Below are 26,234 nucleotides of genomic sequence, written 5' to 3'. Positions count from 1 at the left end.
GGGAAGCGAAGACTTTCCCACCGACCGTCCATCTGAAAGTAGCCTCCTTCGGAAAAGCTGTTTCAGGAAAACTCCCGAGCCCCTGCAAAAGACAAAAATAGGCCAGAAGGAGAGAGAGAGAGGAGGAGAAAAAACTGCAGTAAAAAAAAACCCAAACCCCAGCCTTGAGAGTGATGCTGATGCAGGCTGCTGGTTCCCAGGGATGGTCCAGCAGTGGGAGCAGCGATGAAACCCCTCTCCCCTCTGCTGCACCCCGGGATGTGCCAACCCCGGTGGGATCCTGCAGCTTTTGGAAAAGCATCTGGGGGTAGGACAGGAGCTCTGCAGCCCTCTCATCCCTCAGCCGGCAGCTGGGAGGTTTCCCCTTTGGCTGAGCTTGTCCCTGGCCCCCTGGCTGCTCCGGGTGGCCTGGATCCGTCCTTCCCCAGGGAACCGCTGCAGCAGATCCAGGGAGCCGGACCTGGGGCCACTGGGACCAGCCACGCAGCTTCTGCCCCATAAATATTTCAGTTCAGAAAAAGCCTGTCAGCCTCCATCTGTCTCAGGCACACGGCTGTGTGACAGGTCTCCCCTGCATTGCCGGGGTGCTGGATGCTGCAGAATCTGGCCACCATCCTTCCTTCTGTCTCTGCTCTGGCAGCACCGATGCCTCACACGGGGGCTGCCCTGCCGGGGTTCCGGCGGGGAGTCCAGCCCCCCCTCCCCGGTCAGAGCGTCAGCTGGGGCCTTTCCTCTGCACCAAAATAGATGTGGGGATTGCTGACACCCGAAGGAAACATGCTGTAAGGTGTGTGAATGGCAAGAAATGCTAAAAACGGTGGAATCCACCCCAGGATGACTTGCAGCACAGTAGCTGGGCCATGCAGCCAAAGCTCCCCAGGCTCCCAGTCTCTCTCCAGCTTTTCCCTACCTCTGTCTTCCTCCCTTCCCTCTCCATCACCTGCCCGTGGGGCTGGTGGGGTCTCTGGGGACAGAAGACACCTTGTCCTGCAGTCCAGCCCCCCTGTGCTTTTTCCCCTATCCCTGCACTACACCTCGCTGTTTGGCCGTGACCGGCAGAGATGGTGGGCTTCGAGCAACCCTGCTGCATAGGGCTGGAAAGGGTTAACGGCATGAGAGCCTAATGAGCCCAATCTCACTGCTATTTATACCCAGGAGGCTCTTCTCCACCCCCCCACCCCACACCCTCACCCCCCCACTGTTCCTGCTGCCTGGAAACTCAGGCTCGCAGCTTCCCTTGCATGCGGCACAAGCCGGCTAATTACCCACCCAGGCGCTGGAACGAGCTGTGCCGCTGCAGACCAGCGGCTGCCGGGGGCATGGGGAAGGCGAGGCAGAAAACCTCTCTCCATCCCTCCCTGGGAGAAGCATCCCAGCTGCCCAGGGGCTTTGCTGGCCGCTCGCTCGCTCCCTGCAGCCGGGGTAGGTCATTCCCTCTCCCATGGGAATGCTGCGCTGCGATCCTGGAGGAACCAACCTGTGCTTTGCACCATGCCTGCAGGAGAGGCTTGCCCAGAAAGACACGAACGGGGAGTCGAGGGCAGGTCCAGGTCCCCACGACCTTGCAGCAGATCCACAGCACCGGGCGATGTATGAGGGAGAGCTGCCATTTCCCAGAGTTGTGAGTCCTTGCAGGGAAGTCTTGCTTTATCGGGGAAACTTTGGCTACACCCAGCCCTGGAGTTTTGACTCCAGGTACCCATCATCAGCTGTGTCCTGGTCCTGCCTGGGCTCTTGGCACTGAGCTGGAGTGGTTTGGCTGGTGCAGCTCTTTCTGACTATGGTCAGTAACAGATACTTGCAGAACCAGACTATATTTGGAACGGCTGATCCTTCTTATACCTTCTCGGCTCCTGGCAGCCACAGGCACTGGGACTTCCCCAAGCAGGGGATGTATCCGGACCATCTGCTTATAGTTACGCTGGCCCTATCCACACCAAACTCACCTAATCCCCCTTTGAACAGTTTGGCTTCTGCAGGATCCCATGCACAATACCCCCAATCCCTCTCGGGTGAGATGAAACGGGAGGAAATGTGCTTCTTACAGCAGAGGAAGGCAGAAAAGCTGGGATCATGTGTCAGAGAAAAACAGGGAGCAGACACTGGTGTCAGAGCGCAGGGATTGTCTATGGAGACCAGCAGTGGGGAAGGATGACCAGGGAGTGAGATGAGAAAACTGTGTCACTAGACAAGACCATGAGAGAGACCAAGAGGAAAGGTGCCATCCAGCTTAACAGACCCCCTCTGCCCCTTGCCCAGGCCAGGGCGAGGCGATGCTGCTGGCAGCTTGCTCTTGGCGGTGGTTGGATCTGCCTGCTGAGCTTGGAGGGAGGGGTAGGACCAGCACAGTGATGTTTGCTGGCCTGGGAGATAAGAGCGATGCAGCGCAGCGTCTGCACTAGATATTGGAGCTTGTTATCTCCTCCGGCTCAGACTCAAGTCTGGAGGATGTTTCCATACAGGGCTCAGCTGATTTAGCTGCAGCAAAATGGGCTGGAAGCAAAAATTCCCACAAAATCATTCACTTGAATGTTTCCTTTTCCTCCCTGGTTTCCAAAGATCTCAAAGATGTTGAAAGCTGTATTGGGCTGAAAACAGGTGAGCAGAGAGGAAGGGTTAAATATTTACAGTCTCAAGGAAATCAGAACAAAATGTGGGGGCCAGAGGATGCTGGACCAGTCTTTATTTATACATCCTACCTGTTTCTGTGCCTGTCCCCTCACTGCACATCTGCCTGCTAAGCTGTGAGCAGGGATCTGAGCCTCAATAACCGGAGCCCAGCTGCAGGGGGGCAGGTTGGCACCTGAGGGGAGCGGGTGCCCCTCAGTGTGATGAGCAGGATGAGATGCCAGCCCTGTGGGAAGAGACAGGGAGAGCGCTTCCTCTGAAGGAAACTCATCCCACAGTGATTCCTGGATATCCCCAACCCGAGACCTCCCAAGGAGAAAAGGAAGGTCACAAGCAGAAAATAAAAAAAGCCCCGTCGGTGCCAGGGCTGGCAGCCCAGCACCCTGGCTGAGCTCTCCCTGTGCCCGGGCACCTCTCCTGATGGGGCAGAGGACTGGGGGCACCCATCCCTGCAGCCTGCCCAGTGCCCAAGATAGGCCCAGCAGCTGCTCGGGACCCCGGCCAGGCATCAGCCCCGGGCAGTCCCTGATTTGGATCTGACCTTTGAGCCTTGCACCACTCCCCAAGGCTGGGGCCTTGGCTGCGGTCCCCTCTTGAGCAGGGACCCCCCCACACCCAGCCAGCAGCAATAACAAGAGGAGGAGGGAGGAGGGATAGCCCCGCTCTGCCCTTCCCCAGCTCCTGCCTCTGCCCAAAGGGGAGCAAAGGCGTTCCCGGGGAGCAGGGTGAGATCCAGGCGTACTCCGTAACCCTTCTGTCTCTGCCACAGTGAGGCTCCACGACAGCATCTCCGAAGAGGGCCACCACTACCTGATATTTGACCTGTGAGTAATGGTTAAATGCATCTCTTAATCCACCAGCAGCTGCATGCTTCCACCCCGGGGCGATGCACCCTGCACCCCCGCAGCCCCTCTGACCTTTTCCCCATCCTCCACCTCACCCAAGCCCTTCCCGCAGGCTGGGTTTGAACCAAGCGTGGGTCCTCCAAGCTGGGCAGAGGGCAGATCCCTGCCTTGCATCCCCAATGCTCCCCCCTCGAGCATGACACGGCAACATTTTGTGGGGGTTTGCCAGGGCTGGGTGTGCTGTAAATCAATCCAGCTCCCTCACGTGAGATGGCAGAGCCTGATTCCCGCCATGTTCTTGCAGGGTCACTGGTGGGGAGCTCTTTGAGGACATTGTGGCCAGGGAGTACTACAGTGAAGCGGATGCCAGGTGAGCACGGACACACGCCGGGCCATGGAGGGGTCAGCAGTTGTCCCCTTCATCCCTTGAGCTGCTCCCTCCCAGGATCCTATGCATCTGGCTTTCTGCAGCATAAGCTTCTTTCATGCTGGGAGGTGTTTTACAGCCGCTCTGCAGCGCGTACTCATAAAACATATGCATAGTGCAACCATAAAAAAAAAAAAAAGAGCTCTTTTTAACTTTTTAACTCACTCGGCTCCTGTGCCAAGATGTGCATGTGTTACCAGAGGGCTGGTCCCCAGCCATCGCTCCTCCTTCCCCGGGCTGATGGCATAGCCCACAGCCGACCTCTCTGTAAAAGAATTAGGTATTGGGGCTCCCTGGACTGGCAGGGAGGAAGCCCAGCATCAGGCTGGTGTCCCAGCCAGGAGCGTGATAGTACAGACACGTCGCAGTCCTCACCCTTTCCCCTTGCAGCTGCATTACAGTCATTTGCAAGCGTTTCTCTGGCATTTACCACTTGAAAGCACTAAGGAGGAGCAGTCAAGACAGGCTGGGTGGGAGGATGTGCTGGAGCTCCGCTCCCTCCCACACTCCCGCTGGCACTTTCCAGGTACCCTGCGGCAGAGGCAGGGGACTGGGTACTGCTTCAGCCACCTCTTTGGTCCTTGCAGCTCGGCCAGGGGACAGCACTAGCCTAATTTTTTTTGAGGGGACATGATTTGGCCCTCTCCAGTCTCCAGATATCACTGTGCCTCTTGGCTTTGTCCCCAGGATAAGCATAGCCCGTACAAACGTCCAAGTGAGCGGTAAGCTCTATGCTACCTCTCTCTGCATGGAAATATTCCTTATTTCTAGGCAGAAAACAATCTCATTTAATGGAGTGCCCACACTGAATCAACTTACAACCCATCCACTTACTGGTGTCATACAAATGAAATAAAATACATGTAAATAAAGACCTTCTGCCTTGCACACAGCTGTTTTGGAGCAGAAGTGATCATCGCCTCAGTCTTTTTCCCTTCCTTTCTCATGCATGCAGCTGAGCTGGGGTTTAATGAACTAGAGATAAAGCAAACAGACACAGTAAGAGTCACTTGCGTTAGAGGAGGCCAAGGAAATGGGGCTGAAGCGAAGGTTAGCTCTGCATCTGAGGAGCACATCTGCTCTGCCTGGGTTTGGAGACCAAATCTGGGCTGGCATTGAGACTCCACTGCTGCTCGCCAGCTCATCCCTCAGTGTTACTTCTGTGGGGACCCCATGGCCTCAGTCGTAGCTCCCATGCTCCTGCTCACTGCGACAGGTCTCCATGGGTGTGTGGATTTCGGTGCAGGGGGATGCTGAGCTGTGCTGTAGGGCTGCGGGTGGAAAGTGTGATGGGGAGAGGGGCAGGGAATGTGAAATGCAGCTGAGTAGAAGGGTCTGAGGAAACTCTGCCTTGCTGGCCACTTTCTGTGAGGTTTCTCCTCTCTCCCGCAGCCACTGCATCCAGCAGATCCTGGAGGCCGTCCTGCACTGCCACCAGATGGGGGTGGTCCACCGGGATCTGAAGGTAGGAGCTGCAGGGGAAGGGCCTGTAGGAGGACGTGGGGACCCCATCTGCGATGCAAAACCCTGTGGAGCAATGCCCAGTGTCCTCCAGGGCAGCTGAAACACAGCGGGGAGCAATGCCGCGTAGGAGCTCTTGGGAAGCCACAGATCAAAGATCAGCTCTGGGGTGAAATGACACAAGGGAGAGTGTATAGAGAGGTCCTTGTAGTCCATGGTTCTCTAAGGAGCTGTGTGTAACAGGACAAAACAGTTGGGGAGCACATCCAGAGCCCTGATCTTCCTCAATGCTGTGCTGGGAAGCCCCCCCATGACAGCAGAGCCCCCAGAGGGCTTTCGCTCCTCTCCAAGCCCTGTCTCTTCCTGCAGCCCGAGAACCTGCTGCTGGCATCCAAGCTGAAGGGCGCTGCCGTCAAGCTGGCTGACTTTGGCCTTGCCATCGAGGTGGAGGGGGACCAACAAGCATGGTTTGGTGAGTAGGACTGGCTCGAGGTGGGGCATCCTCCAGCCCTCAGCATGTTTGGTCAGGGTGGGCTCCAGGAGGGACACATATCCCCAGGACCTGAACCTCGGGTTACGGGAGCACCTCGGCAGCACCAGCCTAGGAAGCACAGTGACTGAGGAAGAGTTTGATGGCTCCAGCTGTGCCCCTGGAAACAGGCCGGTATTGATGCAGGGCACAGGCAAACAGCTCCACAGGGAGTCGGTGAGCCACCGAGATGCCCTGGTGAGCTGGACAAGCCAGTGGCAGGAGCAGACCCAGGGGAGGAAAGCCTCTTGCAAGTGCTGTAGGTGCACAGCAGAGCACTCCAGCCTTCTGCACCATCCTGGGGTTTGACTGCTGTCACTGGCTCTTGCTCTTTGCTCTGCTCTTGGGAGATACAGAGGTTTCTGGAGGGAGGGTGCCTGTCCTGCCAGCTCGGTGTGTGCCAGGGCCAGGGCTCTCATGGCAGCTGGCTGGGCACCAGGTGAGCTGTGCAGGGATGTGGTGTGTGATGGGCTGTCTGTCCCAGGTTTCGCTGGCACCCCGGGATACCTGTCCCCCGAGGTGCTCCGGAAGGATCCCTATGGCAAAGCTGTGGACCTGTGGGCTTGCGGTAAGTCGGGGCTGAAATGCTGGGAATGGGCTGAGTTGGGCTGCATGGGATGAGCCAGGCTGTCCATGCAGCGTGTCCCAAGTCGCAGTCACTGGACATGTCTCGGTGAGGTCAGGGTGGAGGATTTACCTGAGAGGTGGCACATTACCCTGGGCTGTACCCAGAGCAACACCCTCCTTCCCAGTCCAGTGGCACCCTCCTCTGAAGGATCATCCCCCCCTGTTATGCACCCAACCCCCCCCAGGCAGGGGAGATGCTCCTTTGCCCTGCAGTGCTGGTGGAGTCGGGCAGTGCCTCGTGTATCCGCAGCCGCAGGGGAGCCCTGATGGGGCACCCAGTTGAGGCTGTGTGTGGTGGCTGCCAGAGCCACGTATGTCTGGAGCATGGAGCTGGACCCACCAGCGAGCCTTTTGCTTTTTAATCAGGGAGAAAATCCTCCCATTTCCCTAATTTCTCAGTTTCTCTGCTTGAGTTGGGCCAGTCCCTGGGCTGGGTCTGCTCATACCTCCAGCAATGAACTCTCTCACTGATCACTCTTTTCCTCTCCTGGGCAGGCGTCATCCTCTACATCCTGCTGGTCGGGTACCCGCCCTTTTGGGATGAAGACCAGCACCGACTTTACCAGCAGATCAAGGCTGGGGCTTATGATGTGAGTGGGTTTGTCTTGCTCCTCCCTTTCACGGTCTCCCCTCTCTCCCGCTGTCCCTGCCTTGCAGTCTGCTGCCCCAGAAGAGCAACCAGGACAAATTCAGGCAGATGGGAGCAAGTTTCTTTCCTCTGCTCTGGTCACAGAGGGTTGGTCAAGCTGCCATGCCCAGGTGCTCACACTGGCATGTTTCAGATCCACTTTGCAGGACAGATAGATCTTGTCCTGGGCCTCCCACCTTTCTCCCTCCACCCCTGCCCTCCAGTTTTGCAGCTGGCAGCTCTTTCCAGTTGCTACTGTCTCTCCAACCTGTCTCATGGGCAGGAGCAAAAGGTTGCAGAACCAGCCCAAGTGCAAAGGTGCTTCTGCTCCTTCTAATGCTCCCTGCAATCTCTCACCCTGATCCCTTTGCTTTGGCAGTTCCCCTCCCCTGAGTGGGACACGGTGACTCCTGAAGCAAAAGATCTCATCAACAAGATGTTGACCATAAACCCGTCCAAGCGCATCACGGCAGCGGAGGCTCTGAAGCACCCCTGGATATCGGTGAGTTTGGTGGCACTCACTGGTTAGGGTTGAAGGTCTAGAGATGTGGGGGTTTGCAAGGGGGGAACATCTCACTGGGGAGCATGTGTTATCAAACATGCTGTCTGGCTCTTTTCCCCATCCTGGGAAGATGGTTTCCTGGCATGGTTCCTCCCAGTGCTCTCAGAGCAGCCTTTCCCCTGAGGCTTTACAGCAGAGAAAAGCCGAGTGTGAATGCAAACAGCATGTCCTAAGGGAGCTGGTGATGAGAGGAACACACATGTTCCCAGCCCTGGTGGGGACAGGCTGGTTTCTTGGTGTCACGCTGCGCTGGCGGTGGCGGGGGGTGGGGGGTGTTTCCTCAGGGATGGTTTGGGCAGGCTCATGTTTATCCATACACCCCACCAGCAATCCCCTTGCACCTCTCGCTGCACCCTGCTGCTCCGGCTGTCGGTTCTCACTCTGAATCGGCTCCTAAAGGCAGGAGGAGTCCACGGGCTTAACCCTGGGACCCCATGCCATGTACAAACCCTGAGCACACTGCTAAACATGGCTGGTCAGTCAAGGGGTTAACTCAGGGGGCAGCCAGCTCTCCCTGCAAACTCCCCCACTGCCAGAGCAGATCCTGCTGACTCCAGAGCAGCAATCTCCCGCTGCCTATTAAAGTTTTATCTGCTGCTGCTGCTGCTGTAGGCAGCTCTGCCCCGTGCCATGGCTGCAGGAGTCCACACACGTGTGCCTGCGGGTGACAGTGGGGCGGGGGGAGCCCTTTCCCCCTCGGTGCCTGCTCTGAGCTGGGTCTCTCTCCTCCCAGCACCGTGCCACCGTGGCATCATGCATGCACAGGCAGGAGACGGTGGACTGTCTGAAGAAATTCAATGCCCGGAGGAAGCTGAAGGTAACTCTCAAACTCTCCAAGCTGTCCACAAAATGCATGATCAGGTCATTGGTGGCTTTGTTCCCCATGTGGGAAAGGACAGGGTGGCGTCTCTGGGTCAGTGGTATGGGAGAGACAGACGTTTGGGGATCCCCGTTGTGAAGAAGGGAAAATAGACCAAGTGGGGTGGTGGCTGCATCTGCCTGGGGGGTTCCCAAGTGCTTAGAAGAAAGCCAGGGTGAAGGAAAGCACTGAGTCACACAGCTGCCCTGGATGCTGGGGTGAGGACTGTCCCACTGGAATCAGTGTCAAGAAAGCTCCTCTTTGAGGCAGGGCGTGGATCTGAGGCACGCGAGACCCCTTTGCCTGATGACCAAGCCACTTTGCAGCCAAGGGACAAAGTGATCCTTAGACAGGGAAAAAGCTCTGGCTCACTAACACCAGCAGCCCCACAGGCTTCCCCTTCTTGGATGCTGCCTGTGCCACAGCCTGGACCTCCTCAGAAATCACCATCTCCCCAGGCTTCGCTGTCGAGCTGGAGCACCTCCATGAAGCACCCATCTCCCGGGTGCTGCTCAGCCTCAGCTGGCAGCGCAGCACTGGGAACGGGCTCTGGAAATCGCAATGCCTCCTCCAGAGCTGGAGGCAGAATGGGACAGTGCGGGTCTGTGCTGCAGAGTCATCAGCACTCCAGGCCTGACTGCAATGTGGCACAGAGCAGTACAGCTGCAGGCTACTAACAAGATTATCAAAAAAAGAAACTGGATATGAACTATTATTACTTTTCAGCTAGACAAGTAATCAAATTAGTTCAGGCATACACTTCAAAATAGTAATCCATTACTGTAAGCAATTAGTCCAAAGTAATCTCATTACATGCTGAGCAACTAGTTAGTAGAGTCAGAGGGGAAGCATTTTTATGAATGTTATTTTGCGGTGGTGATCTTTGTGTGGCTCCCATGAAAAATCCCTGCCCTGCCGCTCTTAGCTGGCACGGCTTTAATTGCAATTAAATCCAGTTCCGCTCCCGGTGGCTCCCCTTGCCGCCAGCTGCTGGCCCCGGTCAGTGGAGTCGTGCTACATCTAGGGCAGGGTAGAACGAGACCAAAATGTGCCCCGGGGATATTTAATATCCCTTTAATCTTGAAGGGAAGGCTGTTTCAGAGAATGCAACCCAACGCCCTGGTGTTGGGGATATGGAGTCGGGTACCAAGGGCTTGCTTTTGATGGCAGGAGGAGAATATCAGCTCGTGGGCCAGTTTCCTTCCAGCGAGGTGGCCAGGGGACAGGTGACAAGCAGGGATTTCCTTCCCCAGGGCTGGGGGGAGTGGCAGGGGTGTGGGGGGCTGGGGCCCAGCACGCCCTTTCCTTCTGCCTTCTGTGTCTTTCAGGGAGCCATCCTCACCACCATGCTGGCCACCAGGAACTTCTCCGGTAGGTGCTGTCACCAGGGCTCATCTCCATGTCTTACAGGGTGCCCAGGGCAAACCCATAGGGTCTCTGGAGAGCCGTCGTTGCCTCGGGTGTCACAGGGGGCTGAGGTTGCAGCCTGGTGCCTCTAGGGATGGGTGGCATTGGGTGGTGGTCCAGGCCAGCTCATCTGGCACCTCCAGGCTGGCTGCTGGCTTGGGATGCAAGAGAAAAGGTGTCTGGCTGAGGTGCAGCGGTCCCCAGAGGTTCAGGGTTTTGGGGTTTGTGTGCACCCAACCATCTGGCTTGTGCCAGCGTGGGGATGCGGGTGCTGCAGGCAGCCAGGGCTCAAGGCAGCTGGTTTTGTGTCCTCCTTGGAGATGTTTGTGGCTCGGAGAGAGCATCCTCCGCACCAGGAAGATGTTGGAAAGTTCCCTGGGTGCCACTGCAGCCAGATTGCAGCAGAGTCTCTTAGGCGTCTCTCCCAGCAGGAGGGTGCTGATCCTTCAGGGCCCCCCGCTCTCCTCCCTACGTCCCAAGGGCCACACAGAGACACAGGAGCATGGCCAGAGCATGACAGCCCAGCCAGTGCACAGGGAGAGGTCTTGGTGCAGCCACAAGCCCCACTGCCCCAGTGCCCTTGCCAAGAGCTGTCCTCTCTGGGGACACCCTGCTGCCTTGGAGCAAGCCTTGCAGCTGGGATTTCACAGGCAAGGATCAGCGGGTCCTGGCGATTCCCAGGCATGGAACCAAGAAGGTGCCGGGAGACTGCAGAGCTCGTCCGCTTGCTGTCACCTCCAGTGCTGGAGATGGCCCCAGCAGAGGTGCCGCAGGGGTGGGACAAGCCAGCCAAGCCCAGCACACCAGTTCAGTGGGCTGGTGGCAGCTGTTTGGTGTTAGATGGGTGTTTTGGGGTGCTTCACTGAGGCGCCCCAGGAGTCAGGTGTAGCAGGTGGGCAGGGGGGGAGACGGGGGCTGCTGGCCCAGCCAGGTGCCAGGGGAGAGGCTGTGGCCAGGGTTGGTATCTGCATTTGTCGTGGGGGGATCGTGCTGACACATTTAGCACTTGTGGGCACCGTGTGGCGGGGCTGGAGGAGTCCAACAGCTGGGGGGATCCGGTGTCAGGCCCCGCGCCGGGAGACGCAGCAGACACGAAGCATCAAAGGGCAGGAAATTCAAAAGCATCTTTGTAGCTTTGCCTGTCCCACGCACAGCCCAGGGGCTCTCCGGAGCACAGTGGGGCTGGTGGGAGATGGGGTCCTGCGTGGGGCTGAGCCCCACTGATCCCGCCCTACTTTGGGGGTGCAGGGGGAGCGGGGTGGCTTGCGCAGCCCGGGGGGCTGGGGCAGTGCTGACAGCGGTAGGTGGGCACTGGGGAAGGCGTCTGCTTTTCATCATTGTCAAAATGTGGGCTGCAGCTGTCGGGCCGGCGGGCCGGCAGCACATGATCCCGGCAGCATGGGGCTAAAATTAGAGGGCAGCAGGCGGGCAGCCCATTCCACCACACTGCTGCGCCGTGCTCGGTCGCCAGCACCCCCCGGCCGGAGCCCGCCTGCCGCCAAACAGCCCTGTTGGCCCCCTCCGAGCCACCCCGAGGACTCAGCGTGACGTTAGGAGACGGGTCATGCCCCCGGCCGAGAGCCGCCGGGGTAGGACAGGACAGTACCGGCAAGGTCGCCCCTGAGCTCCCAGGGGCTGTACTGGGGGTCGCTGGAGAGGGGACAAAACCCACCGGCTGGTCCCACGGGGTCTTGCTGCTCTGCTGCCTGGCACCATGCTGCTGATCCTCGGCCTCCTGGTCTTGGTGCCCTGCCTGGCTCTCCTAACCTCCTTCCTCCTCTCTCCAGGAGGCAAAAGCGGTGGCAACAAGAAGAATGATGGCGTGAAGGTAAGCCCCCACCCCGCCACCCTCTCCCGCCTGCCCCTCCACTGCTGGGGTGGCGGTGGGGGTCTCCGTGCTGTGCCGGTGGTCCCCGCGACACCCTGCACTTTAAAGGGCAGCTGTTGGCCCGGCTGTCCCAGTGTGTCCCCGTGCCACCAGCTCAACTCCTGCCAGGACAGGCAGTGCAGAGGAGGCTTTGCAGGGCGGCGAGCAAAGGGAGCGGGCTGGTGCTGGAGGGGTGCGAGGGGGGAATTTGCTGCTGTTTCACTGCCTAAAAAATGTGCTTGCCCCTTGCTGCATCCAGTGTGGGGGAGAGGCTGGACCAGGAGAGGGGACAGGGGACAAGGGGAGGCAGCTTTGCAGCCCAGAGCCGTGGCTTCAGCCTGGCAGCAGCCATCTGATGAGATATGTGGCTGCATCTTCCACTTGCCCAAGCACGCATCCTGCTGTGGCTGGTGGGGCTGGGCTCATCCCCCAGCTCCTGTCCCATCCCATCCCCAAGGGCTGGTGTGCTGCTGGGTGACACATGGGTGCCTCTAACCCTCTCGGCAGCACTGCTGGCCCCCTGTGCCCAGCACAGACAAAGCAAACAAACTTGGTGATGCTTGACAGAGCAAATGGCTTGGTGATGCTCTAAAAACAAGCTGGGGCTTGGAGGACCTTGTTTCTCAGTCTGCAGAGCTCTGAAGTTCACCTGCCTCTCTGAGGTGGGGCCACAGCTCTTCTCCAGGACAGGGTGGCTCCTGGAAGCAGCAAAATCCTGCTGCCGAGCGGCTTCTTCTGATGATATGAAGATGTGGTGGTTAGCCGTGGTTAGCGAGATCTGTCAAACCCCTCCTGCAGGAAAGAATGGCCCATGTGAGGGTCTTTCTCTCCTTACCAGTTCCCTTCATGAATACAGGTGATCACTCAGCAGGGGAGAGCTGGTGTGATCGCATCTCCCATCGCAGGGCAAGGTGCAAGGTGTCAGGCAGAGCTTTGGAAGCCTGACTGCAGCACGGCTGCTCTTCTTCCTCTGGCCCTTTCATAGGGACCCAGCTGTCGGGCTGTGAGGGGCGCAAGGTTTTGGAAGAGCAGAGCCCTCAGCTGGCTTCCTCCCTCCTCAGTCCAAATGGTCAGAGGAGCCAGAGGTCTGGGGATGGCTTGTCTTTCTCTCACTTCTTCCAGACCCAGTGGCTGGGACAGGCCAAGCCTGCAAGGTTTCAGACCATGCACAACCCTTCAAACCTGGGCTCAGCTGCACAAAAGACCATTCTGGCCATGCAGCATTATTCTGCAACATGAAGCTGATGGCCTGCATTGCGATGAGAGGACGTTGCTTTGGGCCATGGTGTCATGTGGATGTCACTGTGGATGTGATTGCTAGTTTTGGACAACAGTGCTGGCACAGAGGGGACAGGTCCCATGGGAGTCACAGCAACCCATCTGCCAGCCACTGCTGGCCTGTCCTCTGCTGCTCTGAGGTCCCAGCTGCTTCTGGGAGTCACCTGAGAAGTGACACCGCACATAGAGCTGACTTGGTGTGACTTGCTGGAGCACAGGTGAGAGCAATCAGGAGATGTGGTTTTAAGCTGTAAAAGGCGAGACTGGAGGATGGAGAGGCTTCATCAGGCACAGTCCTGAATCTGATTTTCCAGCCGAAAGGGACAGCCTTGAATTTAATCTCTAGAATCACACAGATGATGTGGTGGTAGAAGACCATTTGCAAGCCCAGCTTCCTAATGATGCTCCCTCTTGGTCTTCAAAGTGGCTTTGAGGGTGGACATTATGCTGGGAAGAGGGTCACTTGCTGTCATAGCAAAATAGCTAGTTTGGGTAAAGAGCTTTCTGGCCTATCACTGAAGCTCAGCAAGGAAGGTCTGGTTTCAGAGTGGGATCAGAGAGGCTGGTTTGTATCCCCAGTCCTCAGCCCTTTGCTGGTGAGCAGGGAGCAGTGAGTGAGGCTTATCCTGAGTGCAGTCTACCAGCCAACACTGAGCTCAAGAGGGTGTACGAGCTCTGGAAAATGAGTTTGCTTTTCTATCACCCCCTTTCCAACAGGTGGAGGTAAGACAGCCTGGCTAGATGGCCAGGAAGGTAGAGGAGGAGAAGACAAAGTAGAGGAAGGCTCATTCCCAACAGGTTGCTTGTGTTGGCCACCATCAGTGTTACCATTCCCACCTCTCATTCCCCTTCTCAGCCTAGGGGGACTTGCAGCATAACCCTCTCACAGGGGCACAGGGAGGCTGGGTGCTCCGGGCAAAGCTTTAGTGGCCACCATGGGCATCTGGCAAGTGCCAGAGCATCACCGGGTGGCATTCATCTCTCTCCATCTTGTTGGAAAAATGAGGCAAGAACCTGGAAACCTGCCTTGGGTGGGTGGGAAGGTGGGAACAGTCCCGCCTGCTCAGAGCAGGGCTGTAAGTCAGGCCATGTGGTGTGGTTCATTGTCAGAAGAGTTGGGTCCCCATTTGGAGAAACCTGCTGGACTGACCGTCCCCATGACAGCAGGCAGGTCCCAGGCACCCAGCCCTGCCGTTCCTGCCCAGAGCTATGCAGGTGGGCAGCAGGTAGCTGGTGTTGCCCCCCAGCCTGCCCGCACAGCCCTCCAGCATCAGGATGGTGCTAGCCCAGGCTCAGAGAGCTCAAAACTCACCTTCCTGAGGAGGTTCTTCCCCTATGAAAAGCATTTACAGGACCAAAAATCCCCCTCGAGCCCAGCTCTGGGGTCTGTGGGAGGTCTTCTGGTCCCAGCAGCTGTAATACCTTCACTGCCCTGTGTAGTGTCACATCTCGTCGCATTGTAAACTAATGAAATCACTGCCCCATGTTGCATCCTGTCCCGTCCTAAATTAATGAGCTCACTGCCCCGTGTTGCATCCTGTTACTGTATGTCCAGACTCGACGCGGTCACTGCTTTATGTTGCATTCTGTTGCGTCTGAAATTTCTGCAGTTTACTGCCCCGTCTCATGTCCTTGGGTAGCAGAAGCTGTCAGCCCTTCCTGCAGACAGCCCAGCTCCGACAGCTCCATTTCCCATGAATTTCCTCCTGAAATACCACAGCTCACTCTGCCCTTTAGGACATCTGTTGTTTCAGTGAAGGAGGGGTGAGGATTAACATAGGACCTAGTGAGGGAGGGGAGACCTGCACTGGCAGAGGGGGAAACTTAGTGATGATGCTGGTGGGAGCCAGTTAGGGTGTGAAAGGAGTTATGAGGAGGAATGGATATCAGCAGTTTTGACACTGCAGCCCCCCCACGCACCCTAACGGGTCACTTCATGGACTCTTCCAAGAGATTTGCACTGTGTGTGCAGCTTTTCCATCTGCAGGGCAGGCAGAGCCGGTGCCTCGTTAAATACACTGGTAAAACACTTTGTTATTTGGCACTGCAGCTTCTGATTCCTGCGCACTGGTGTTCCCTGTCGCCTGCTGTGATTCATCCCCTGGGAGCTGGAGGTGGAGAAAGGGCAGGAGGCCAGCATGCACGTCCCCCTCTCTTGGCTAGATTAAAGATGGAGACGGGGAGAAGAAAACAGCAAGGAAGGAGAGTCCATAAGTAGTTTGGGATTGCAAGCAGAAACATGGCTATGGGGTCATCCAACCCAAAAGCCTTAAAGCCTAGTGGTAGAGGTCAAGGATGGAGGTAAATATGTGAATGCGTAAGGCTTCTCTTTGGAGGAGACTTGTCCTGATTTAAAGCATTGGAGCTGTTCTCAGGACAGCTTCCCACATGGTGTGCCTGCCTTGCAGGGTCCAGTAGCAATAGCCATGCTGGATTTAAACCAGCCAACTTAGTACTGGTCTAGGTTCAAAGCTAACTGAGTGCCTCTGCACTAGTCAGCAGCATGGCCAGATGCACCTAGAACAACTCCAGAGTCTGTAAACGTCACTATGGCATTCACACTGGGTGCAGGACTATACAGATGGTGGAGCTGCCTTAGCTTTTCAGTGTCCAACTCTTCCTGTGAGCTTGCTGGCTTGGTCACAAAGCTGCCAGAGTGGTCACTGACTCCTAGAGGAGTCCCTTTTGGACTAGCCAGGTCCTTGGGATGAGCAACACCAGAGATTGTGGCAGGTCAGGAGAGAAAGGTGCCAGCAGGAAGGAGGGGAGGGAGCTGGCACGGCACCACCAGCACCGCAGCCAGCGGCACGTCCCTACAGGAGCACCAGGTTGCCAGCCTGCACCTTTCGTTTGCCCCTCCACGAGGACCACGAAGGGTGGCTCAGGAGCTGCTGCCTCTCACGTGCCGCTCTCAGCCTTTCTCACTCTGTGTCTCTTCCTGTTCCATCTCTTCTCCTTGTTTTTCCAGAAAAGAAAGTCCAGTTCCAGCGTTCAGTTAATGGTGAGTGTCCTTCGTCTTCCTCAATGCCGATATTGCTGGGCCTCTCCACATGTTCCAGCTTTCCCCGTTTTTGGAAGTTACCTCGGGGTAGGGAAGAAGGGACACTGGGGTTGGAGGGAACATCCTCAAAGCCGTATCACCCACAAACCCCATTAGCAGGGTTGGTGCAGGCACTTGCTGGCCACCAGCTGGTGGGAAGCCAGCCCTGGTTCTTGCTGATGGGTTCTCATGCCGTTTCTCCCAGTTCTCCTGACTCAGGTCTGCAGGCTGCATCGGTCCAAGGAGCCTTGGAGAAACACCTTCCATGCCTCTGCGGGGACTGTATGGTCATGGGACACCTTGCCAACCTACATCGGGGTATTATGGGTAATACATAAGCAAGGCTCTGCTGGGAAGAGCTAGCAGAGCCATTGCTCTAGCTCCGCTAGCAGAGTCGCCTTGATGGGGCTCCTGGAGAGAGACAGGGGGTCAGTACCCCCCTCCCCCCCAAATCTGTGTAGTGCTCAGCTGTTTCTTGAAAGAGCTGTGTCTCAGCCTTCAGTGGTCCATGTGGGTCTTGGAAGCACTCTGTTTTATTGTACATTTCTCTCCCTACTCTGCGGTCAGTGTGGTCTCTCTCACTCCTGCACAGTCCCCTCTTTCTCATCCCAGCTCCTCCTCGCTGTTTAATTTGTACATCTCTCTCTTTATCGTACAGTCAACATGGTGTCTTCCACCCCTGCACAGCCCCTCTCCCTGCCCTTCCGGCAATGCTCCTAGGAACCCACCAAACCCCCCGGACCTGCCCCCATCTCTGTCCCCACAGGTGTCGGTAGGAAAGGCAGCGCCGTTCCTACGAGACCCTCCACAGCCCAGCTCTTGTGCCCTTGGCTACAAGGAGTGGAGGTCAGGGAGGGCTCTGCCAGTGCTGCCCTAGAGCTGTGGTTGAGGACGGGTTGGACCTGCTGGCGTTTTCCTTGGTTTCTGTCCGTTGGCACAGTCAAGCGCTGTGGGGTCAGACTCGGGGGGCTGTCGAACACACAAGCTCCGTCTGGCGCAGGGCAAAGACCCCTCTCACCGTCCTGTCTCTCCTTTCTGTTCTTTGCTCAGGAATCGTCGGAGAGCACCAACACCACCATCGAGGATGAAGACACCAAAGGTACCGGCGGGGGCACGCGGGGAGGTGGGCAGGCTGTTTCGGAGGGGTGCCGTGGGGTTGTTAGTCTGGCCACCCCTAATGAGATACTGGCTACGGCAAAACCCACCACCACTGAGCTGCCTCAGGGCCCTTCAGAAGTTGCTTTAACTCCTTAGGTGCTTTCACTGCTAGGTCACTGCCACAAGCAGCTGGGGCACTGTTGGCGAGGAATGGGGGAGCTCCCAAAACCAGGCATGTTCCCTGAAAGCAGGCATGGAAATGGCAGAAATCTGCAGAGATAGCAGCCCGGCTGCCCGCTCCTCCAAAATAAATGGCCCTTTGGGAAAAGCCTCCAGAGGAAATCCCTGCCTCCCTCCCGCCCGCCTGCCAGAGCCAGCTTTCTAAGAATAACCCAGGGAATAATTTATCAGTGCTAATTTGTAAAGTCTCTGGACGAAGCGATCTCAGCACAAAGCAAGATGGACTTTGGCCTGATGTGAGAGTTAATGTGACACTTGTCCTCCTGAGGAAGGACTCCCTGAGAGCAGATGTGGAGGCAGGTGGTGCTCAGCAAGTGATGGGGGTCCCTCTCCTCCTTTCTGAATGACTCTCGGGAATGTGATCCCTCTCATTTTATTAGCCACAATACAAAAAAAAATTAAGTCAAACATGACAACGATTTGCATTTGAAGCAGAGCCTTGTTAATAAGCGTGGGGTTACCTCTGACAGCTCCTTCTGCATCCCAGGAAGCCAAGCCTGCTCTCACAGCTCAGTCCCTTCCCAGATAATCTGGCAGCGCTCGGAGTCCCTGGCAGCACCCGCACAGTGCCATGCCCTTCACGGGGTCCCTCCTTGTTCCTCCTGGGATGGTTGCCCACGTCACCCACCTGTCCTCCCAGCTGAGACCCTCTTCTCCCATCTCAGAGAGAGGTGAGACCATCTTTGGTCCAGTTTGCTCTGGCTGGCGCCTGCTGTGAGTTCACAGGGTAGAAGGTCCCAGCTTGGCAAGGCTTTGCAGCCAAGATCAACCTGTGTCAACTTCTGGGCCCAGGGCAACTCACCACTCGGTGATTAACCCTTTTGCTCTTTAGGAAAATACAGGGTTTTTCAGTTTTGTCCTGACTTTCGGGGTCTTTCCTCTCTGGAGGTGAAGAGCCCTTCCCCACATCTCTCTCCCAAGCTGCTCTTCTGTTTTTCCCCTGGACAGTTTCCAATGTCTCCCAATGTCCTGTGGTCTGTTTCTAATGAGAAAAAGATATCTCACTGATATTGCAACACCAGCACTTCTGGTCTGTTTTCTCCTTTTATTTTCTTTTTATCTTTAAACCAACAGTACGGAAGCAAGAAATCATTAAAGTCACAGAGCAGCTGATCGAAGCAATAAGCAATGGCGACTTTGAGTCCTACACGTGAGTGTCCCCAGCGTGGGTTTGGGCCGGGGTGAGGGCTCAGCCTCCTGGAGCGGGTGCTCTCACCACGACAATACATCCTTGGAGGTTTTACTGCTGCCCAGGGCAGGGTGACCAGGTTGACATGATGGTGGGGCATGGAGACCATCCAAGAGAAGCAAGGGACATCATTTTCCAAACCTGATGCTTCTCTCACACTAAGATGACAACATATCTCTGGTCTCATTATCATGGATGAGCCCATTTTCTGGTTTGCAGAAAGATGAATAACTGTAAGTGTGATTTATGGTGGAAGAAGGAACATTGCATCCATGGTATCCATTATATCCAGATTGCCACAGGCTGCTTGGAAGCTTTCTACTCACTGTGCTGATGCTCTTCAGAGTACACTTCTGTGTCCGGGGCCTATTTAATTAGTGATATCTGAGCAAGTGCAGGTCTTCATCCCTGCCTCAGAGAATTTTGATACAGAGCAGAGAATATGAGTTTCCCCCTGCTGTTTTTCTCTCTTATGATGAAGATGGCAGTGTTTTGGGAGGTTTAATTGAAGATGGTGACTGATGGAGAATTCAGCCTGACTCATTGGAGTCCTGGCTGCAGTCAGTGGACTGGAGGCGAGGTAGGGTGGGCTTCATGCAGAGTGCAGGGATGAGGTCAGATTTCTGCTTGAATTACTTGCTGGTGCAGAGGCTCCTCAGGCTCAGGCTGAGGGAGTTATCCTGAGCATGAGCTATTTGGGTTTTGCAGGCTCTCGTGGTGGAAGCAGTGAGATAACCTCTCCCTTCTGTCTCCCCTTTCTGCTTCCCCAGGAAGATGTGCGACCCTGGGATGACTGCCTTCGAGCCCGAGGCTCTGGGAAACCTCGTGGAAGGCCTGGATTTCCACCGATTCTACTTTGAAAACCGTAAGCAGCCCCCTTACCTGCCAAGGGACCCTTTCCACCTCCCATGGGCCCGGCTGTGTCTTGATCTCCATCAGCTTGCTGGAGAGAGGAGGATAAGGGTGGCTTTGGGATTGCCTCTGGCTGATCTGGAAGATCCCAGCAGAAGGTGAATCAAGCCTGGGGCTGGGCTGTATGCAGAAGAGTTGTTTGATTAGCTGCTTTCTAGGTGGATCCATCCTGAACCCACCCATGTAGCATTTACTCAGCCCCTCCAAGCAGAGAGCCTAACCCAAGCATCTCCCCTTCCCACATTGCTGCCACCCTGGGCAAGAGCCACCAAAACTCCTTCCCCTGCCTAAAGCCACTTGTGCTTGTCCTCTCTACAGTGTGGTCCCGGAACAGCAAGCCTGTGCACACGACGATCCTGAACCCCCACATCCACCTGATGGGAGACGAGTCTGCCTGCATCGCCTACATCCGCATCACACAGTACGTGGACGCGGGAGGGATCCCTCGCACTGCCCAGTCCGAGGAGACCCGCATCTGGCACCGCCGGGATGGCAAATGGCAAATCGTCCACTTCCACAGATCTGGCGCGCCCTCCGTCCTACCGCAGTAAGCCCTGTGAGGCTCCGGGGATGGGGCAGGGTGGGCAGGGAGGGGACGGTGCGGACTCCTTGTGGCATTGAGGCTGCAAAGCAGGTGGGATCCTGCCCCGAGGATTCACGGTGGGGAGGAGGTGGCTGATTGCTGTGAGGTGGCGATGGGGAGAGGGTCGCTCTGCCAAAGGGATGGTTGAAGCAAACTCCTCCTTTTCCCGGTTTGTGTTTTGCAGCTGAAGCGCGGTCCTGCCCGTGTTGGGTTTGTCACTGACTGACTACCAAGGGGAGACCTCCTCTGACATCTTCACCTACGGGACTTTGGCTGTTGGCTCTGCTGCTTGGTTCCTGCTGGAATAACCCCTCGCTTCTCACCGCACACACGCAACAGCCCCGCCAGCGCCACGCAAGCATCCCATCAAACCTCCCCACCCCGCTGGGGCCGTGGCACTGGGCCCCCTTCCTCTGCATGAACCAAGAAAAGAGAAACCATGAACCTAAACCCGAGCATCTGGCCGGTGAGATGACACGTGCCGGGGTAAAGGCCTCCCTCCTCGGCTACATGGCGTTGGTGGGACTCCCCACTACCCGGCACGTCTCCTGAATTGGGCTCAGACTCGTCATCTGCCTCCATCCCCATCTCTGCTGGGAGCCCCCTGAGGAAGAGGAGGGCAGGGGGGCTGTTTTGAGCCGCTCTGTGCCGCACCCTCTCTGTGCGCTGGTGGATTTTGCTCTGCTGCTATCAAGGTCCCCATCTGCTGCTGTGGCTCCCACCTGCTGCCAACCCAAGCTCCCGCTTCCCAGCAGCCTCGGCCAGGGAACCGCAATTTAAACCATTTGCAAAGTCCATTTTTGTGAGGAGGGCAGTGTTCGGATGGGTGAGTAAAGGCTATCTGTTTATTTTCCCTTCCCAGGAGTGTAGGCTGGCTCCTTCCCAGGGAGTGAGTAGGTTTGCACCCTGGCTCCGGGCGGCTGCCACGCCGAGAGGGATGCTCTCCCTCCTTCCTCCCTTCTCCCTTCGGAGCAGGGACTGGTGAAGCTGGGAGAAGAGAGGAGGAGAAAGACAACTGCTTCCTAGCCCCGCATCGGCACAGCCGGGAGCCGGGGATCTCCCAGCCATGTCATGGCAGTAGCATCACTCCCTTGCCCTCCTCCTCACCCACCACCCAGCCTGGAGCCTTTGTCCCAGCACCTAGCCCCGCCGAGCACCAACCCCTGCCCTCGCATGCAGCACCCAGCGCTCCCCCGCGCCCAACTCCCAGGCTGGGACGCGGGCAGCTGAGTTGGCCACTGATTCGGGGTGCAAAACTCCATCCATTGCCCACACAACTCCTTCCAGCGACGACAAGGAATGCAAGCTTTATAAAGTAACAAAACTCTGCAGAATCTGATTGTGCTTTGAAGAAAACAAACAAGCCTTTAGCTGTCTTCTACTTTGAGCGCATGCCTTTTTATAGGGAAAAGAAAACAACCTACTGTGTATTTCGTAACTTGATTTTGAGTATTTGCTGAAATGGATCTTTATGTAATAACTAGAAACATTCAACTGTTTAGGGCAGGGAGGGCGGGGGGGATTTTCGGGATTGCTGTTTTTTGTTGCGTTTACATTTGGAGAGGGGGTACGCCGCCATGATGCTCCTACCAGGGGTCCCGCGGCTGCCAGCCCCCACCCCGCACCGCGGCTGCTCATCCCATCCCATCCCACAGCACCGGGCGGGCAAAGGCACCCACCTCCAGGGGCATCCCCCCTCCCTGGGGCGCCTTCCCGCACCCCACGGGTCTTCCTGCAGGGCAAACCCAGGTGGTGGCTCTTGGGGAGCCACTGGGACGTGGCTTTCAGGACAAGAAGACATGGCCGGGAAGGGGAATTTTGGTCTCACCTCTTTTCTGTCAGGTAGAGGTCTGAGAGTGGGTATTTTTCCGGCAATTCTTCCGTTTCTTGTTCTCTTTTTTCCGACTGGAACCTCTTTGCTTGTTGACATGAGACTCCTGCAGCGCTGCTGCCCTGGGGGACTTTCTAGCTGCACTCTCTTCATCTGCATGGCGTTTAACTTTCTAGACGGTGCGTGTGTTGAAAAACAAAGAAATGAACAAAAAAACGCTTGTTTTGGACGTAAAAAAAAAGGAAAAAAATGAAAAAAAAAAAAAGGAAATGTTTTCTCCATGTAAATTCTGAGCGTGTATTTTGCCTTTTCTGTGGTTTTGAACGCTTTGCTCTCTGTCGAGGCAGGGACGGCTGCCGCGTGAAATGCAGCCACGTCCTTGCAGACTGCAAAAATATTTTCCCACTGGATGGAGGGGAAGAAATCCAAACTGCTGGGGCATGAACAGGCCCTGAGAAGTGTGCCAGCGGTGTGATGGTTGCTGGCAATGTGTGTAGGAGATGCCTTTTTGGGGGCAAATCACACAGGTGCTCCATGGGTGCAAATGTGTGTCTCCATGCCCTTGGTGAACCTGTGCTGTTTGACCGTGGAGCTGTGTTGGCTTGCAAGAGTTGGCCCCAAAGCAGGGAAATCCATGCAGGGAGAGGATTAGCTTTTAAGGTAGAGTTTGGGTGTTTTTACAGATCTGTTTTTCTTCCTGTAGTCATGTAGTGCTGAAGTTTTTTTAATTTTTAAAGGAAGGACTCAGCTCTTTCACAGTTCTCTCTCTCCCTCTCCAGAGCTGGCTCTGAAGCCAGCCACGGTGAGTGTCTCATCCACCTCCTGATGCTCAGGCTCTCCGGGTGCCAGGAGTATTTTTTGGGATTGGTATGAGATGGGTGAGGAAGGAGGAGGTCATGGCAGGGCTTTGCATGGGAGCTGTAGTGCAGATGCTATTTCAGTCTGGTTTTGGAGCTGCTGCTAACTGTGGACCTCAGGTGGGCTGTGAGGGTGAAGCTGCTCCAGCAGCATTACTGGAGAAGAGACTGGGACAGAGAGTGCAGTGGGGTTTGCCAGGGATGACGAATGAGATGCTGGGGTAGATACAATCTCCTTTCATTGAGAGCCCACTTTGGACACTCACTGCTAGGGAGGAACATCTTGGTTTCCAGGAAGGCTTTGAGGTGTCTTCTTGGAGGTGGTTTCTCCTCTTTGAGGTTTCCCTATGGTTACCTCTCCAGGGACAGATTCCTCTGGAGGCAACTGGATGTCTTTGCAACACCTAAAATGCTCCCGATCCTTTCCAAGGAAAGCAGAGTCTGGGGTTTCAACTCCTTCTAGTCTTCCAGTCAAGCTGAAGCCTGACCAAGGAAGACCCAACTTCCCAACCTGCCCATGCTGGCAGTGTTAAGCACCTGCACTTTAGGGGTCTGTTCTGCCTGATTTCTCTTCCCCCACCTCGCCCTGCTTCTCCAGAGCAGGTTCCAGTATTCCCAGAGCATCTCTGAGCAAGCACTGATATACCACCACCCTTTCTTTCAGTAGCCATGGTGAACAGCTTCTGTGTCTGTCTTCCTTCACATTTCCTGATTTCTCCTAAACTTGCAAGAAAATGAAAAGAATAATAATCAACAGCCACCATCCTCCTTTGGTTCACAGAGCCAGGGATGCTGCTGTTACATCTGTACTTTGAAGCTGTTGGCACTGTCCCTGTCACGTGCTAATTGGCATCACCCCAACAATCCCACCATGATTCTGGGGATGACAAGGTTCAGGGCACGTTCCCAATAGGCAATATGGACAAGACCACCTTGTTGGTATGGAGTTTACCGCCACGGACCTCCTGTCCCCATCAGCCTCAAGGCTGGAGAACAGGCTGTGGCACATTTCATTTCCTAGTACAGACAGAGCCCGACTCACCTGGTTGCCTGGCCGTCTGGGTCAAACTGAACTCAGAAGTCCTCCAAACTGATCATCTCTTCCACCTCCCACAGACCACAGGGAATATCTGAGTGGAAGCACTTGCTGTGGTGGTCTCAGGCTTGCAGATTCACAGATGGCCTTGGGAGTCGCCTGTTTTCCCTGTCTGGCTGCCAGGATCCAGCTGCAACATCATCATTTCTCAGGTCTTGCTGGTGCATCCACTCTGGAAGAGGAAGAGGCTGCTCCTGGGCCTCTGCTCTTTCTGGAGGAGCGGGTGCTCTGCTCCTTGCCCTGGCCAGGCACAGCCAGGAGAGCTGTCATTCCCCCCAATTCCGAGTAAATGCCCCCTCTGCCAGGCACCAAACCCCTGTCTGACCCTAAACCTGCCTCCTCTCCCTTTGTCCTCCATGAGTTGATGCCCCCATGGAGCCCCAGAGGCTGGAGCAGGCAGCAGCAGCCATCTGCTCCCGCTCTGAGCTCACAGTCTGCTCTGCAGCCCATGACCAGGGGACTAGCAAACAGCAGTGCCGTGTTTAAGAGGGCAGCCACATAGCCCCATGGACCAAGAGATGTCTGTCAGCAAAAGATCCCATAATCATCTCCTCTGATCATCCCAGGAGCTGAGCTAACCCTTCTTCCCCACTGCAGGACACATCTCATGGTGTACACCACTCTCTTGATGCAACAATCATCCTCCTGCTAGCAGGGTAGAGACCTTGCCATCACCCATTTCCAGAGGTGCAGGTCCCAGCCCATCTGTACCAGACAGGGAAACCCAGACATGAACAGACTGTGAGAACATCGGAGAAGGGGCTGGTGGCCCCTCTGCCATCCATCTCCCAAAGGCCACCCACCAGCTCCCTGTCCCTTGGCTGAATGTCCTTCCCACCTGCAGGTCAACAGGGAGTGGGAGAGGGGGCGGTGGAGGGGGCTGTGTCGAGCGGCTCCTTCCTTCTTTGGGTTGTTGTCCCTTTTTTCTAACTGTTGCACAATTTTAGGGCTTTTGTAACATTTTTTTGACAAGCAGGGAAAATATGTTAACAGTGGTTTAAGAAAAAAATGAGATATCTCTCTCTCTCTTATATATTATATATATAAAAATATATATATACTCACAGGAAATCTCTATGGAAATATTTATTTAAGATGATTGCAAAAAATGTATTATAATCAAGAGTATACCGAGCTTTGTCACATAACAAAAAATCAGGCCCCAGGGAGGGGTAGCTGCCTGTCCCCTCGTGTCTGTCAGTCCGTACAGTTGCAGCTGAAGCCTTTCTCTTATCTTTTTGTAAGTGCACTCGAACTGTCGAGCAGTGTGACCGTGTTGGATTCAGTGGGAGCTTGATGGGGGGGGAGGGATTGATTTTGTTTCCTTTTCCTTTGTTTTTTTGGAACCTGTGGCTGTGAACAGAATGATCACTGCTCAAATCGGATGCTCTATTTGGGGAGGGCGGCGGGGGGACTGGGAGCGGGGTGGGTGTGGGAGGGAGGGCGAGTGTCAGTTTTATTCTTGGTGTTCAAGTGCAATAAATAGCTACCAACTTCTGAGCATGGAAACGGATGATTCTCCGTCACTGCAGTGACTCAGACCGTCTGCCACCCCCTTGTCCCTCCGTCACCGCGCTCTTGTCCTCGAAAGCATCAATGCTGGGATCAAGCCTTGGGCAGTGGCAGCAGGCACTTTCCTCCTGCCCGTGGGATGCTGGTACCCTGGGTGCTGCCTGCCCCTGGCCACCAGCATCCCTGGGGCTTCAGGAGAGCTTGATGTCGCCCCCAGACCTGGCTGCTCCCAACCCAGCCCTTTTTCTCAGGGAGAGGGCTCCGGGGGATGCAGGTATGTGGGACACCCCAGGAGCTGCCCGGGGCTGGCTGGGAGGTGGGGGCTGAGCTGTCGCCCTTGCCCACTGGCCAGCAAGAACAGTTTTGGGGGAGCTGATGCTGCAGAGTGTGGGGCACAGAAACCCCCAGCCGAGCCCAGGATGGTTTTGGGGGGCTCCCAGGGGCAGCTGCCACGCTTTGCCCATGCAGGCAGGCTGGTACCCTGGGGGGGGGTTGGGGACGGGCTGCGACAGGCCCTGTCCCTGCCCCGCACACCCCAGGCCCAACTGCTCGCCGGGGTGACCCCGTCGGGGCATGGGAGCGGGTGTCCTCCCCACACACACCCCGCCATGTGCCGCGGCCCCAGCAGGTGTCAGCACCGGACCGCTTCGGTCACCGCTGTCACCCCCTTCCCCAGCCCGGGACGGACAGGACGAGGGGCAGAGACCCAGGCACCCCCAGGACTGCCCCCCTGCCCACCACCACCCGGACGGGCCGAA

The 26,234-nt window shown here is 56.2% G+C and overlaps 1 protein-coding gene across 3 annotated transcripts in view; it reads left to right on the top strand.

The window, feature by feature from the left end:
- CAMK2A (calcium/calmodulin dependent protein kinase II alpha) overlaps positions 1–25,464 on the top strand; it is a 36,561-nt gene extending 11,097 nt beyond the window's left edge. The window contains exons 4-19 of one of the 3 annotated variants that reach the window (XM_074838264.1): positions 3,398–3,452; positions 3,778–3,843; positions 5,293–5,365; positions 5,731–5,833; positions 6,375–6,458; positions 7,013–7,107; positions 7,525–7,647; positions 8,441–8,524; positions 9,895–9,937; positions 11,761–11,801; positions 16,087–16,119; positions 17,209–17,257; positions 18,571–18,646; positions 19,456–19,550; positions 19,916–20,144; positions 20,365–25,464. In XM_074838264.1, coding sequence (XP_074694365.1) covers positions 3,398–3,452; positions 3,778–3,843; positions 5,293–5,365; positions 5,731–5,833; positions 6,375–6,458; positions 7,013–7,107; positions 7,525–7,647; positions 8,441–8,524; positions 9,895–9,937; positions 11,761–11,801; positions 16,087–16,119; positions 17,209–17,257; positions 18,571–18,646; positions 19,456–19,550; positions 19,916–20,144; positions 20,365–20,368 — 1,253 coding nt within the window. In that variant the 3' untranslated portion in view covers positions 20,369–25,464. Of the gene's footprint in view, positions 1–3,397; positions 3,453–3,777; positions 3,844–5,292; positions 5,366–5,730; positions 5,834–6,374; positions 6,459–7,012; positions 7,108–7,524; positions 7,648–8,440; positions 8,525–9,894; positions 9,938–11,760; positions 11,802–16,086; positions 16,120–17,208; positions 17,258–18,570; positions 18,647–19,455; positions 19,551–19,915; positions 20,154–20,364 lie in introns of all 3 variants that reach the window. The other 2 variants (XM_074838263.1, XM_074838265.1) reach the window with 2 other exon arrangements.
- The last annotated feature ends 770 nt before the right edge of the window (positions 25,465–26,234 follow it).

Source organism: Strix aluco, chromosome 13, assembly GCF_031877795.1.
Source record: "Strix aluco isolate bStrAlu1 chromosome 13, bStrAlu1.hap1, whole genome shotgun sequence".
Classification (NCBI taxonomy): Eukaryota; Metazoa; Chordata; class Aves; order Strigiformes; family Strigidae; genus Strix; species Strix aluco.
The sequence above is the reverse complement of the archived record's forward strand: the minus strand, read 5'-3'. Positions and strand labels throughout refer to the sequence as shown.